This window comes from Vanacampus margaritifer, chromosome 5 (assembly GCF_051991255.1).
Source record: "Vanacampus margaritifer isolate UIUO_Vmar chromosome 5, RoL_Vmar_1.0, whole genome shotgun sequence".
Classification (NCBI taxonomy): domain Eukaryota; kingdom Metazoa; phylum Chordata; class Actinopteri; order Syngnathiformes; family Syngnathidae; genus Vanacampus; species Vanacampus margaritifer.
The window spans coordinates 18706379-18721200 of record NC_135436.1 but is presented as its reverse complement, the minus strand read 5'-3'; the positions used below and the strand labels follow the sequence as shown (position 1 = coordinate 18721200).

The window sequence follows — 14822 nt, the reverse complement described above, 5'->3', positions numbered from 1 at the left end:
AAGCAAAGACGGGTAGAGAATCACCAATTCCTCCAATGTTGCGCAGAAGATAAGTTTACCAGCAAAAAAATGCCAAAAAGTAGAAAGTAATCATAATCTACAGTGCATAACATCATTCAAAGATTCAGAGAATCTGGAACAATCTCTGTGTGTAAGGGTCAAGGCCGAAAAATCATACTGGATGCCCATGATCTTCGGACCCTTAAACGCCACTGCACCGCAAGCAGGAATGCTTACTGTAAGGGAAACCACAGAAAGGGCTCAGCAATACTTCCAGAAAACATTGTGGGTGAACACAATCCACTGTGCCAGCCGCCGTTGCTAAGATGAAACTCTACAGTACAAAGAAGAAGCTATTCCTAAAGAGAAGCGCAGACCAAGAAGCGCAGGCGTTTCTCTGGGCCAGGGGTCATTTCAAATAGAGTGTGGCAAAGTGGAAACCTGTTTTGTGGTCAGACGAATCACGATTCCAAGTTCTTTGTAGAAAACTGGGGCGATATATCATACTGACTAAAGAGGACAAGGATAACCCAAGTTGTTATCAGCACTCAGTTTATAAGCCTTCATCTGTGATGGTATAGGGTTGCATGAGTGCATGTGGCATGGGCAGCTTCCACATCTAAAAAAAACATTGTCAATGCAGAAAGGTATATTCAGATTGGAGAACAACATATGCTCCCATCCAGGCATCATCCCTTACACGATAATGCCAGTCCACATGCAGGCAGCACCAATTACAACATCATGGCTGCGTAGGAAAAGGATCCGGGTATCGACATATCCAGCCTGCAGTCTACTTCTTTCACTTATAGATCACATTTGGTGCAACAAAGGGGAAGGTGCAACAAAGAAAGCTCAAGACAGTGGAACAGTTAGAGAGACGCGTGTTAGACAAGAATGGGACAGCGTTCCTATTTCTAAACTTGAGAAACTTGTCTCCTCGATCCCCAGACGGTTTGCAGACTGTTGTAAGAAGAAGAGGGGATGCCTCACAGTGGTGAAAATGGCCTTGTCCCAACTTTTTAAAGATTTGTTGACACCATGGAATTTAAAATCAACATTGATTTCCTGTAAAATTATACATTTCCTCAGTTTAAACTTTTGACCTGTTCTCTATGTTCTATTCTGAATAAAAAATAAATAAAAAATCTTTTTTTTATTCACAAATTGTATAGTGTCCCAACTTTTTTTGGTATAGGGTTTGTATATAATATAAATTTTACTGTAAAATTATATGTTTTGACAATGTTTTTTTTTTGTTTGCCAGAAGGTCCCATGTCTAAAATTATTCACATCTTGTCTAAATATATGCATGACCAGGGTTCTAAATGCTTTATGATCAGAATTATTGAGATTTAGAGTAGTCACATAAAATAAATTCAATGGTTATATTTTGCTATGGTTCTATTGTTGTTTTCATTTCTCAGCTGTTCTCTATTTTGTTTCTGTCTGTCCCCTCACAAGCCTTTTTCTGTCCAGTTGCATTTCCAATAAATATCACAAATAAGACAAACAACCACAGAGGGAATATTTCAAACTCCCCTGTTGCATAGAAAAATTGTTCCTGCATGAAAAGGACATATATATCCCCCTCTTTTTTAGGCCAAAACAAAAGAATGATCTACTGCTATAGATAATCCTTAAAGTTAGCAGTTCAAAATGTAATGTTTATATTCTGGATGAAAACAGAGCCGGCTCGCCCAATAGGGATCATGGACAAATGCTTGAGGCAAAACCTGGTAAGGGGGGGAAAAAAATCACCTTCAACATCATAAAAATCTAAACTCATTATTTCTACTACCTCTTAAAGGGATAGTGCGTCTAATTGTTCACTTTCATTCAATGTTTATTCATTTTAAAACCCACTATTAATTTCAATAATATGCAAAAAAAATATGTTCTATCACATCAACGTCCGTTTTTGTATTTTTTAAATTTATTTTCATTAATATAATCGTAGATCTAGTAATCGCTAATATATGACATATACCGCCATCTTTCTGCTACAGATACCCAAAATGGAACTTTACAAATGTTGTAATTGGTGATTGGCTTGCGAAGTGTGGTCCCTCTGAGGCACCATAGTGTGCATTCTTCATACTGCACATAAAATGCACGCGCTTCGAACATAGGTGATTGAATTCTATTAGTTCACAGCTAGATTCTACACACTGTCCCTTTAAAATGGAAATGTGAACATACATTCAAATGTAAAGTATAGCCAATTAATAAGAATGATATTACCCAAAAAGTTATAAATTGCTGATTGATACCTTGCTTCAGATGGATTAGCCTAAATAATAATAATAAAATATTTGGCAGCTGGGCAGCATTGACAGGTTGTGTGCCAGTTTAAATTATATAAAGCATATTGATTGTTTTCAACTTTACATCAGTGTTTACTCTATCTAATCTATTGTGTTTGTCAACTTTATGTTTCAAATTATAAAATGTACCGTAATTCTTTGAAATGTTACTTATGATTTTAAATTTGGTGTTATGTTATCCTATCAATGAAAGACAAGGGTTAAAAAAAAGAAGTAATTAGTCATCAAATGTAAATCACTGATGGAAGAGAGCAGCATATATACTCCTCATTGAGGGTACCACTTTGGGTGGACCAAGTTAATGTATGACACCTGCAATTTATCAAACTTTTGTTTCTCTACTAGGTGTCACTGTGACTAATTCAGTAAAGTTGTATATATGAGATCTCTATGGCTGAGCCTTCATCATACATGACACGTTTGGCCAAGATCTGACCTTGGAGTGTGTGGAGTGACTTGCTTTATGGTGAATTATGAACTGTGTTTCCATACTGACCCCACATTTAAAGTGAACATTTGAAAGCTTCACCATTTCACAACACCCACTTGTCTATATAATGTAATGAAGTGACACTCTATAATTAAATTGATATTAACTGCACTCATTTTAAATTGTTCTATAATAGATGAGCTAGCTTGCTGAGATCCAGCTTTATCTCAGAGCACATTCCTTAATTGTTGAAGCAACAACACTGTAGACTTTATATTGGATATCGGTCTCCAGATGGGTATGGTTTTTGGGGTCAAATGTCATCATGGTTACTATGTGCACCTTGACCACACACTTTTTGGTCCAATTTTGAACAGGTCAACCACGAAATGCAGGGATTACTTCTCTTTGTCAGAACCATATTGATTTTGAAAATGTTTCAGGTGCCTGCAGGTCAAATCACATTTATCAGTCTTCCGTGCTTTGCAATTTTCAAACAATTGAGCTCATCACTGAACACTTTGCGGTTCTGTGGCAAAAAAGTAAACCGTCTATGGAAACTTTTCCTTCATCTTTCTATGAAAGTATTGTGAGTTGAACATATCATAAATTAACTTCAATATATATAAACTACTGGGAATTTATTTAAATTACCGCTGTATACTGAAATTGTATCAACCAAATCTACTGAAAGGATGAATGGGTTGTTTTACCATAAATTTACCTACAGTAAATGCAAACAAAAATATGACTTTTACAAATAATCCATCCATCCATCCATTTACTACCGCTTATCCGGGGTCGGGTCGCGGGGGCAGCATCTTTAGGAGGGATGCCCAGACTTCCCTGTCCCCAGCCACTTCAACCAGCTCCTACGACGGGATCCCAAGGCGTTCCTAGGCCAGCTGAGAGACATAGTCTCTCCAGCGTGTCATGGGTCATCCCCGAGGCCTCCCGCCGGTAGAACATGCCCAGAACACCTCTCCAGGGAGGCATCCAGGAGGCATCCGAACCAGATGCCCGAGCCAACTCAACAGGCTCCTCTCCACGCGGAGGAGCAGCGGCTCGACTCTGAGTCCCTCCCGTATGACCAAGCTTCTCACCCTATCTCTAAGGGAGAGCCCGGACACCCTACGGAGGAAACTCATTTCGGCCGCTTGTATCCGGGATCTTGTTCTTTCGGTCACAACGCACAGCTCGTGACCATAGGTGAGGGTAGGAACGTAGATCGACCGGTAAATCGATAGCTTCGCCTTTTGGCTCAGCTCCTTCTTCACCACCACAGACCGATACAGAACCTGCATCACTGAAGACGCTGCACCGATCCGTCTGTCGATCTCCCGCTCCCTCCGGCCCTCACTCGTGAACAAGACCCCAAGATACTTGAATTCCTCCACTTGGGGCAGGATCCCTTCCCCGACCCGGAGAGAGCATGCCACCCTTTTCTGACTGAGCACCGTGGTCTCGGATTTGGAGGTGCTGATCTTCATTCCACCCGCTTTACACTCCAGTAAGAGTTGGAGATCACAGCTTGATGAAGCCAACAGCATCACACCATCTGCAAAAAGCAGAGATGCTATACTGAGGCCACCAAAATGGACCCCCTCAATGCTTCGGCTGCGCCTAGAAATTCTGTCCATAAAAGCTATGAACAGAATAGGTGACAAAGGGCAGCCTTGGCGGAGTCCAACCCTCACTGGGAATGAATCCGACTTTCTGCCGGCAATGTGGACCAAACTGACATCGTACAGGAACAGAACAGCCCGTATCAGGGGGCTCGGTACCCCGTACTCCTGAAGCACCCCCCACAGGACTCCACGAGGGACACGGTCAAACGCCTTCTCCAAATCCACAAAACACATGTAGACCGGTTGGGCGAACCTCCATGCACCTCGAGGACCCCGCCGAGGGTGTAGAGATGGTCCACTGTTCCATGGCCGGGACAAAAAACACACTGTTCCTTCTGAATCCGAGATTCGACTTCCCAACGGACCCGCCTCTTCCCCTGAATAGACCTTACCAGGGAGGCTGAGGAGTGTTATCTCTCTATAGGTGGAGCACACTCTCCGGTCCCCCTTCTTAAAAAGCGGGACCACCACCCCGGTATTCCAATGCACTGTCCCCGATGTCCACACGATGCTGTAGAGGTGTGTCAACCAAGACAGCCCCCACAACATCCAGAGCCTTTAGGAACTCTCAGTGACTTTGTCCACAGAGATAAGAGAGCCCACCTAGTCCCCAGACTCTGCTTCCTCAAATAATGCAACAGTGGAAATCATTTTGAATAAAACTAACACATTCACAAATGATTGTCAAAAATTTCAATGCAAGATTCCTAACTTTCATATAGCAGTAACCTTTTATTTTACTACAGTAAATCAATATGCCTCCTCTTACTAATTTTCACTCCCTCTGTCATTGTTCCAAAAGGTGTCCTGGAGGAAAATGAGATGTTATTACTCTTCCATATTTCTTTTAAACACCTTTCTGTGCCGTTTAATTACATTCTGTTAAGTCCTCTGCCCTGCTGCTTTGCACACTTGATTAGAATGAGAGTGTAAGAAATCAGGGCCAACCATGTTGCATCTCTGAAGAATATTGTGCCCGAAAAGGATGGAGTGAGTGAATGAATATGCTTCCTTGGGAGACAACTAGCTGATTTGCTAATATCAAAACACAAATTGAGGCTAACACACTTCTACACACTTGACATCCACATCCACAGAGAGCATGTTTCGGACTTTTCTTCTGGATCTCAACAACAAATGTGCAGGCCCAAGAGAAATAAACAGATGTGTCACATTCCATTTAAGTCAAAACTCAGCAACTGTCCATCATTTTAATGTGTCACTTTTTAAATAGGGATGAGGAAATGCATTCCATCTAGTCCAAGAAGGTAAATATGCAAAATATGAAATGAAACAAAAGTCGATTCCATTATGATTTCTTTGTTTTTGTTACTCTGTACTAAATGACTTTTTTTGGGCATTTCCAAGACAGCAATGTAGTTTAATTAAAATCTGAACAGTCGCTGCCATACATCTTTTGTTTTATCATGGCCATTTTACAGTTTCAAGCAACAAAGGTCACTTTCCAGCCCTACCTAATTAATGGAGTTAGTTAAGGGCTGCTGTGTTTTGTGCTGTGCTTTGCAAGATGTGCTCCTTGAGCTTTGACCTGCATGCCTGAGAAAATTCTGGACAAACAAGATGCATTGCCCTTTCTCACTATAATGAGAGCCTCTTTACCACAGGTTAATTTGATGTTGATGTGTATTATTACATTATGTATTCCATAATTGTATACATGTCTGAGAATCTGCAGGAATGTGGTTTGTTTGTGTGCGTCTGCTATTGATTGCCCTTATGGAGCAACATGGTGTGACCTAGTGGTTTATCTGTGTACCAACCACCTCTGATGTTCGGGGTTCAAAACCTGGCTCCAGCCATCCTGTGTGATAGTTGCATTTCTCCCCATCCTTGTGTCGGTTCTACCCAGGTACTCCAGCTTACTACCATATTCCAAAAAAAAAACATGCAATACATGTTAGGTTAATGGAAGACTTTGGTTTTGTCTATAGATTTAGGGGTATGCACATATATCAAGATGTATATGCTCCGCTACAAAATAAAGGTTTGTTGGCACTCTGTTTACTCATGTTAGCATAACAGACTATTTTATAAAGTTCCTCTGTTGCTAAACAACATTATTATCGAGGTCCTCACGCATGTTTACTTTAAAATTGAAGACTTTGAGTTTGGACCTTGGAAGTCCCAAGTGGATATTTCCTGATTTCTGTCACAACTCTTTTAACCAAACGAAGAACCATTATTAGTCCAAGTGATTTATTGTTTTTACTATTAACTTTTTTTTTTTAACGCCTGTGTAATAAAGAATGTCATTCTTTCCATGTTAATACAATGTTATTACAAATGTTAGACATTTAATATTATAGACAGAACAACTTATCAACAGGTCATGTAGCTGCAGAATGCATGCTCTGTTACCATCATACATACTGTGATTGTTTCATTTTCATGACCTAGAAGTGTTTGTTTTTTTTTATACCAAAAAATACTGTAGTTATGACTGCAACTGCCGTCGCTAAAGGTGCTAGCTAGACTATGTCACATCTCCACTTATAACATACAAATTCAGGTTATGTTGCCACCATAGGAACAGAACTTGGCATTAATCCAGTGCTCCTCAGTTGTTTATTGTTGTATATTATTCCGCCACGACTATAATTTGTATAATTTTTCTATAAAATTGTTGCAAGGTGAACTATACTCATTGCATACTCTGACAAAGACCGCACCACTGCCACCTATTGCAGTGGATGTACAATTACACTTTATTTAAAAAAACAAAAAATACTTGGAGAACAAGATACAATACTCTAATATCCATCATGTGCATGCACTATTCAGACAGAGAACAGACTGACATTGGCACTGTGCATGATGTTTTATATCATTGCTTTTCACATATTCACTTTTTCCATGTCCATGTCAGCATGACTATAGAAACCTTCTCAAAGCTTTCTCACAAAAGTCTCAAGAATAATAAGAACCTTAGCACGAACCCTGTCCCCAATGACTCTTTTTGATGGAAAATAGCTATCTATTTAGTCACAAGTATACTGTTGATCCTCAAGTGTACTCCAGTACGGAACTGCACAGTTAATAAAATGCTTGAAGGAGTTGAGCGAGCATACTGCACATATATATGTGTGTGTGCCTGTATTTTGTCAAACAGTCATCTTTGCCTCTATGTCATCTAAGGTTCATTGTTATATTTGAGCTTTACAGGTATTCACATATTCACTTATGCTTCACCTTTCATCTACAGTATACAGTATACGACAATAAAAAATTACATTGACTCATACTTAACTCTTTGACTGCCAGACGTTTTCAGAAACGGGATGTCGCCAGTGCCAGCCGATTTAAGCATTTTGACTGATCTTTCAAGGTCCACGGAAAATGTTGTGTTTGGACTATGGAAACACACATACTACCAAATGAAAGATTGAACTCTCATCTTTCATCAGAAAAAAAGTTTGTTTCTACCTTATTCCATTCTTCAGTAATCAACAATAGAAAATGGTTAGTTTCACCGAAATGCTCTGTTTTGAAACAAAAAGCGGAGAAAAAGAGCTTTTTGTGAAACAATGTTTTTTCATGCACTCTAGTGAATTGTACACTTCTTTTTGTCCATGGATGATGCCACAAACACCTAAATAGTGCTTTACTTCTGTAAAACGCTATCACCAACAATGAAAAAGTGTTTTTTGGTTGCAAAATACGTTTATTTCCATTCAACAGTGTAACAATTTGACAAAACAATTTCGCAAACTATTTACAAATGTGTGCAACTGTGGTACTATTTACAATTATGTGGATGTTTCAAATACAGTTTTTCTTTTTGTAACGCTCCCATGCGTGCAAGGAGACGCAGCAGGATTTGCACAACAGATTAGTTTCACTTGCGATGGTTCCTTTTTTTTTTTTTTTTTTCTTGCGATGGTTCCTTTTGCGTGCAGACGTTACACTTTCTTGCCGGCCTTTTTTTCCGGGGAATAGCAAGTAGCAGACTGTACCCACTACTCCGATGAATATGCATTGGACTCGGGAAACTCTTAGTCGTCCGATTGAACGTCCGCCTGAGCGTGCTTGGTTGTGCTCCGCGTTTTCCAGTGTTAGCATCGCTAGCCGGTGAACCTTTATGACGTCGTCATAGCCGCCGCGTCAACGCTTGCAACTTCAGCGTCAACCTCGGAGTCACCATCATCATCATCGATGATGATCATCGTCGTCACCAATGTGCTCTTTAGCGTTGGTCGATGCCTTTCGTCTTTGAAAAAAATTAACAAGTGTGAGCTTCTTGCAACCGGTCGCCATTGTTCGCTTCTTCAGCCATCTAGCTCCGCCTCACGTCTTCTACTGCCGCGTCAATGCTTCCAACCTCGGAGTCACCATCATCATCATCGATGATGATCATCGTCGTCATCAATGTGCTCTTTAGCGTTGGTCGATGCTTTTCGTCTTTGAAAAAAACTGCTCAAGCGTGAGCTGCTTGCAACCGGTCGCCATGTTCTCTTCCCTTCCCCAGCCATTGTCCCCTCTAGCTCCGCCTCACGTCTTCTACTGACGCCTACCCAATCTTGTCAAAAGAGAGTCATTGCTGCCATCTAGGGGCCAAAAATAGTCATTAGGCTAACTAGAACTGCTTGAAACTTTCACCACAGCTGGCCAAGGCTTTCCTCCACCCGTTTCCCCCAAAAAAATTAAAAAAATTGGAGAACGTCTTTTAACGTCCTTGGCGGCCCTCCGTAGTTTTTTACTAAACGTCATTTAACGTTTTTGGCAGTCAAAGAGTTAATGTATCTTTTTCATAGTTTGAATTGTATTTGACATGGGAAAAAACGTTGATTGCTTGAGTTTAGTTCCTCATTCTCAAGGTAAAAGTGGGTAAATATTTTTCATCCCCACTGTCTGATGAAAACCTTAATTGTCTGATCGCTGTTTTTCAAATAGAGCAAAGAAAAAAAAACACAGCTAAGTATCACAGAATAAAAAACGTATTTTGTCTACCAAACAACAACAAAACATTTTATGGTAAAACAACATATTTTCATCATACTCACAAAGACTACTAAGCGACAATGAAATAATCATAACTAATAGTTCAGCGCTAATTTAGCCACCTGATTTTGGCTTGCATTCTCCAAGCATTCTTGATTTAGCAAAAACATATTTATCATCACTCATCTGCTCACATTATAAAGCAATCGACTCTTGAATGTCAATTTGTAGTATGAATCCAAGAAGCTGGTAATAACTCATGAGCAATATTATTGCATCATTTTGCCACAGATAATGAGTTCTCATTAGAATTATGCGATAATCAATATGTTTGGGGAATCAAATCTTTAGAAATGTGGAAATCTCAAGATGCACCTTGAGGAACAGCCAGTTTTACGGTTTTATTTTTTTCTTTAAAATGATATGCCAGGATTTTACCCTTACATTTTTACATGTAAGTTGAATGGCAAAGTTAATCGCTTTTTTTTTTTTTTACTTGAGAGTTTTTGTAAGACATTTCTGGCAGCCAGTCAAGGTCTTAGTTAAATATATTGGCAACGCAAATCATGTTAAACTGGACTTAAAACGTTGCTATGACATGATATCATAAATAACAATAATGAATTGAATTGCATCAGACTATGTTCATAGTAGAAAATGAATGCAGATTTAGTCCGCATGTTGGTACTCCGTTTCTGATTATTGTTCAACATCTAACGACATACTGTAAGCTCAATTGTTAGTCTTCGGTCCCACATACTGTACCATATTCTTAAGCAGAATGCAAATCGGTTCTCCTAATATGCTCACAGCGGGTTGTTTTGTGTCTTGCTGTTAGTGACACGAATGAAAAGACCACCTGTCATCTGCTGGACCTTTGATTAGATTAGGTCAAATGGATGGATTGATTTAATATGAGGGAAACTTGCCCTCCAAGCAGTTTAAAGTGTTATTATCAGAGCAGTGTGCATTATCGTATGCATCTTATATTAACACAGTCTGTCCTTCCCATCTGAATTTGAATGTCATTATAGAGTATCCTTTTATCAATATCTATATTAAAATAGCCATCTGAGACCACACTGGAAATTGCATCTTGTCACTCATCAGTTCATTTTATCGGCTCTAGATTTTCCCAAGTCCTAAAGAAAGGTTTCTCTTTATGTTGGTATTTAGCATGCAACAGGTGCAAAGTTGTATTCCCTCTTGCTTATACTGTGTGAATGTGTTAGTAGATGAGAGAGAGGAGCACAAGTAACATCTCCAAATACCAGTATGAGTCGACCAGTAGATGTCTATGGATGGCATCCTGAAATTGTAATCTCACGATGTGACTCACATGCAAACTTAGTTTGAAGGTCAACAGGCCACTGTATTTTTTCTAACTGCTGATTGTAAATCTGTTAGCAACTAACACATACAGTATACAGAAAGATTGGTTCAATTTGCGTTCACATTTTAGTGCTACTGCTCAATTCTCCAGATCTCATCCTGGACGCATTCGTATCTATTGGCGCGTGGGTCGCTGTTGCAACTCCTTGCTGTTTTAGCAGAATATACAGGCAGCAAAAGTCTAATAAAGCCGATATTCTTAGCTCAATTTTAACAGGGCTGGAACGAAGAAAGTTTAAAACATGCAGTAGGTGAATGCACAAAAAAACAACTCGCTGCCAAAAAACGTGCAAATACAGTCCACAACATGTTTACACAATGAACATTAAATGACAAAAAGAGTGAGAAAGTAGAAATTAATGAGAAGATTACCAGAGCTGATGTTAACAGACTGCCAACTCAAAGGCACCAGCTTTGATCTCTAACAAAGATCAAGTCCAAAAGAGAAGAAAATCTAAAAGAACATCTAAAACAAAAAAGGAGTTCATCAGCAGAAAGAAGTAGAAATGAGACTACATGTATTCTCATAACACTGCAAGTTAATTCTCTTACTTTTTACAAAATTAAGAGATATTTTCTAATTAAGTCTTTGATTCAAATGTAAAAATAACTTAAAAAAAAAAGTTGCTTAAAGTCATCGTGCCGAGATTTAAAGTCATCATCGATGGGAATTAAAATCATCATGACAAGATTAAAAGTCGTCATCGTGACGGCAGTTGACGAGAGAAATTTTGAAGTGAGAGGTTCTTAGCCGTCAGCTAGTCATATTGAGACAGGTTGTGACGCTATGATACACGCATACAAACGTGTTTCGGTAAATTGACTTTAATGTTGCCACAGACGTTTCAGCATTCTCTTGTCAACTGTCATCTCGATCATGACTTCAGATGTCATCTCCCTGGAAAGCGTCGCGGTTCCGGGGAGTCTGGTGAGCCCCCGCCAGCCCTTTAAAATCCGGGGGAGAGGGTGTAAATCTCGCGCCAGGCCGAATTACTTTTAAATCTCGTCATGATGACTTTAAATCTTGTATTGCTTTATTTTTTTCCCCTCACTAGGTGACCCTACACCATCGTAAGTCTGCAATTGCTATGTCAAAATGTATTTATTGTATAGCCTTTATTATACTAAGAATATAATTGCTACATGTTTGGACCACAATTGATAATCCACTCCTAGTGGTCATGTTAAGCATATTTAGTGAATGAGAGGTCCTACATTTGTTTGAATTAGCCTTTAAAAAAATAGTATTGAAAAGTATTGCCTTGCTTATTTGTGCAGTTATCCAGATGTGGGCAATTTAAAAAAAAAAGCTCATTCATCATTGCCCTGGGCAGCCTTCCGTCATTTATCACTACGTGATTATATTTTAACGACGCTTCTGTTATCACTTCGCCATCACTATATTAGAACCAACAGACAAAAGTGTGCATTCTGTCAGTCCGACATTTGACAAAAAAAAAAACGTCTGTGCGTCAGGGACTGACTGAGAGGTCCGTCAGTACTTGATCCGGTTAGTGACGATTACGTTGACGGACGAGAACCCACTTCCGTCAGTGCTTACTACAGGGATGTGATTTTTCCGCTAATTCGCGGAATTCCGCTTTTTTTTATCTCCCCCCCAAAAAAAAAAAATCCGAATTTTTTTTTTTAGTAGTTCATTGTGTATGCACATGACTCCGACAGATAACATCTTCTGCTATAACAAAGACATTTGTGGTATGCTCTAACATGAGTTACTTTTCATTTGGTCATGATACAATTATTTGTTCATGAAATTTGAACTCTTCAACATTATTTATGTGTTAACTTAGTAATCACATTAGTTAGATATGATGATATTCTCAGTGATAGTTTTTAAAAGCAAAGGCAGTCCAATGTTTTTGAATGTGACTGATTTTGAGTTGACTAAAACTGCCATTTTATATGGGATAGTTCAATATACATTGAAAATTTATGCTGTTGTTTTGTCTATTTCTTTGTCATGTGAGTGCATTGAAAGTACTTAGAAACACGGAAAACCCATGAGCTCCGGGGGGGCTTCGCCCCCCTTGTCCCCCCGCCAGGGCGCTGCACGGCCCCCAGACCCCCGGCTAAATTTTCAGATAATTTCACTTTGGTCAAATCACATCCCTGTTACTATGCTCAGTATGTCAATTTTTCAAAGTTTCTCATCATTTGTCATTCATCAGCAAAATGTCTATTACGGACTGACAGACTGTCCATCACTAGTGAGGGAATGCCCACCTCTGCAGCTATCTCATTGTAATATTCCAATTTCATTTGTGTACATTTGGGAATTTTCTTGAAAATAAATAAATAAATGAATAAATAAATAAAGCAACTTTTTTTTCAGTTCTCATGACAATCCATTGACAACTTAAATTTGCTAGGTTTAGTTTTGCATGTTAATGTGATCTTTATCTATTGTCCAGGAAACCAAAGTGTCGTCTATGGAATCCCCCCAAAAAAGAATTCTAAAAGGAGAGAAGGGTCTACCAGGGCGAAGGGGGGTAAAGCTGCCAAGCCGCCGTATTCTGATTCTAATTAGAGCTGCACCCTCTAATGTTTCTCCCACGACTGCTCCCGTTGCCAGAGTGAGGACATGCACCTCGCACACAGACGCGCTGAGAGGGGCCGAGAGAGGGAGGAGTCTTCATCCCCCATGACTGTGTTACGAGTGGTCGAGCAAGGGAGAGCGAGAGAGAGTGTGATGGAGAGAGAACGGGCGAGTGAGTGCTGATGAGCTGGAGTATGGACGGCCAGCGAGACGATGCGTGAGTAAGCCAGAGAAGACAGTGAAAGTACAGGAAGCTCCCATCAGGAGAAGAGCTTGTGAGGCTGAGCGCACCACCTGCAACTCCGAAGACTGACACAGAGGAACAAGACATAAGAAGAAGAAGGAGGAGGATCGGCAGAGGACTGACGACACTCTGTAGCGGCTTTCCTCTGGTAAACGGACACTCTTAAAAAGGAGGGCTGGAAGCATCCGTCTCTCGGGCAGTACAGAGGAGCACTGTGTGTCTTCTTGTGCCGGCCAACTTTACACTCCTCCGTTTTGTTTTCATAGGTTTTGCCCTCTCACATTCAATCATGTTCCTTCGGGTCCTTCTGCTCCTGTGGATCTTCGGACACGGTAGGATTTTCTCCATTTAAAGTTGTTTATTAGTCTCATCTTGCGTGATTGTGACGGCTGGGTGACTTACTGGAAGGCACATGCTTGGGTTTGAGTTCTTTCCTTGCTGTCGTGTCTGATTGTGCATGCCATCGTGTGTGATTTGATATACTCAGATGTGCTTGCTTAAGTCCAAGTCAGGGGAGATTTTTGTTTCAGGCTCCTGTGTCTTTTGTGCGAATAGTTGTCTGCGCTTTTCTCCGTCACTCTGTCATTGCAGTCAAAGCCGACAAGTTAAATACTCTCTTTGTGAGTTTGGTATTCCTGTCACACACGCTCATGCACACACACAAAGCCCTCTAACCTCAGTCTAGTCAAGCATACTCTTGAGCCACATTGCTTTGAATTGACAGCCCTTTTCCATCGAGTCCAACAAACGGGTATTCTGGCGGAAAGAAAAGAGAAGGAAAGTCCTTCAGAATTCAGATTACTCTGGCTCTTTTTGGATTGCTTTTGGACAATTCACTTTGTGGTCAGATTGACGATGAGCTTGGTGGCTCTCCAGTTTGCCCTTCCTTGGCCAGTTTACAGTCTGCAGGACTAATCACACTGCTGCCACCTGTTTCTCTCGACATTACTAAAAGGGGTCTTAGTCAGTGAAAAGGTGTGCCAGGGAAAGTCAGACAGTTTTGATAAGGCATATAGGGCAGTCTGTTGACAAGCAAGTGGACAACAAACTTGGCCAACAGGACATGCTGATTTATAGCACAGGGGAAATAACACCACTTATCCATCACATCACTTTGCTGTGGTTATACTTTCCTGCTGACTTCATATTTTTGTATGAGGCAAAATGCTGATAGACAGTAATGATAAAACACTGACAGTCTAATTCCCTTCTTCCAGAGGTTGAGTTCATGATACACACTAGACAACTGGGATGTCAGTTATGTTGTAGATGTTATGTTGCCAAG

General features: G+C 40.2%; 1 protein-coding gene across 1 annotated transcript in view; it reads left to right on the top strand.

Moving 5' to 3' along the window:
- The window catches only part of kirrel3b (kirre like nephrin family adhesion molecule 3b), a 223471-nt gene that overhangs the window by 28486 nt on the left and 180163 nt on the right, over nucleotides 1-14822 (top strand). The window contains exons 3-5 of the mRNA XM_077566460.1: nucleotides 13169-13246; nucleotides 13330-13685; nucleotides 13804-13869. Coding sequence (XP_077422586.1) covers nucleotides 13827-13869 — 43 coding nt within the window. The 5' untranslated portion in view covers nucleotides 13169-13246; nucleotides 13330-13685; nucleotides 13804-13826. The remainder of the gene's footprint in view (nucleotides 1-13168; nucleotides 13247-13329; nucleotides 13686-13803; nucleotides 13870-14822) is intronic.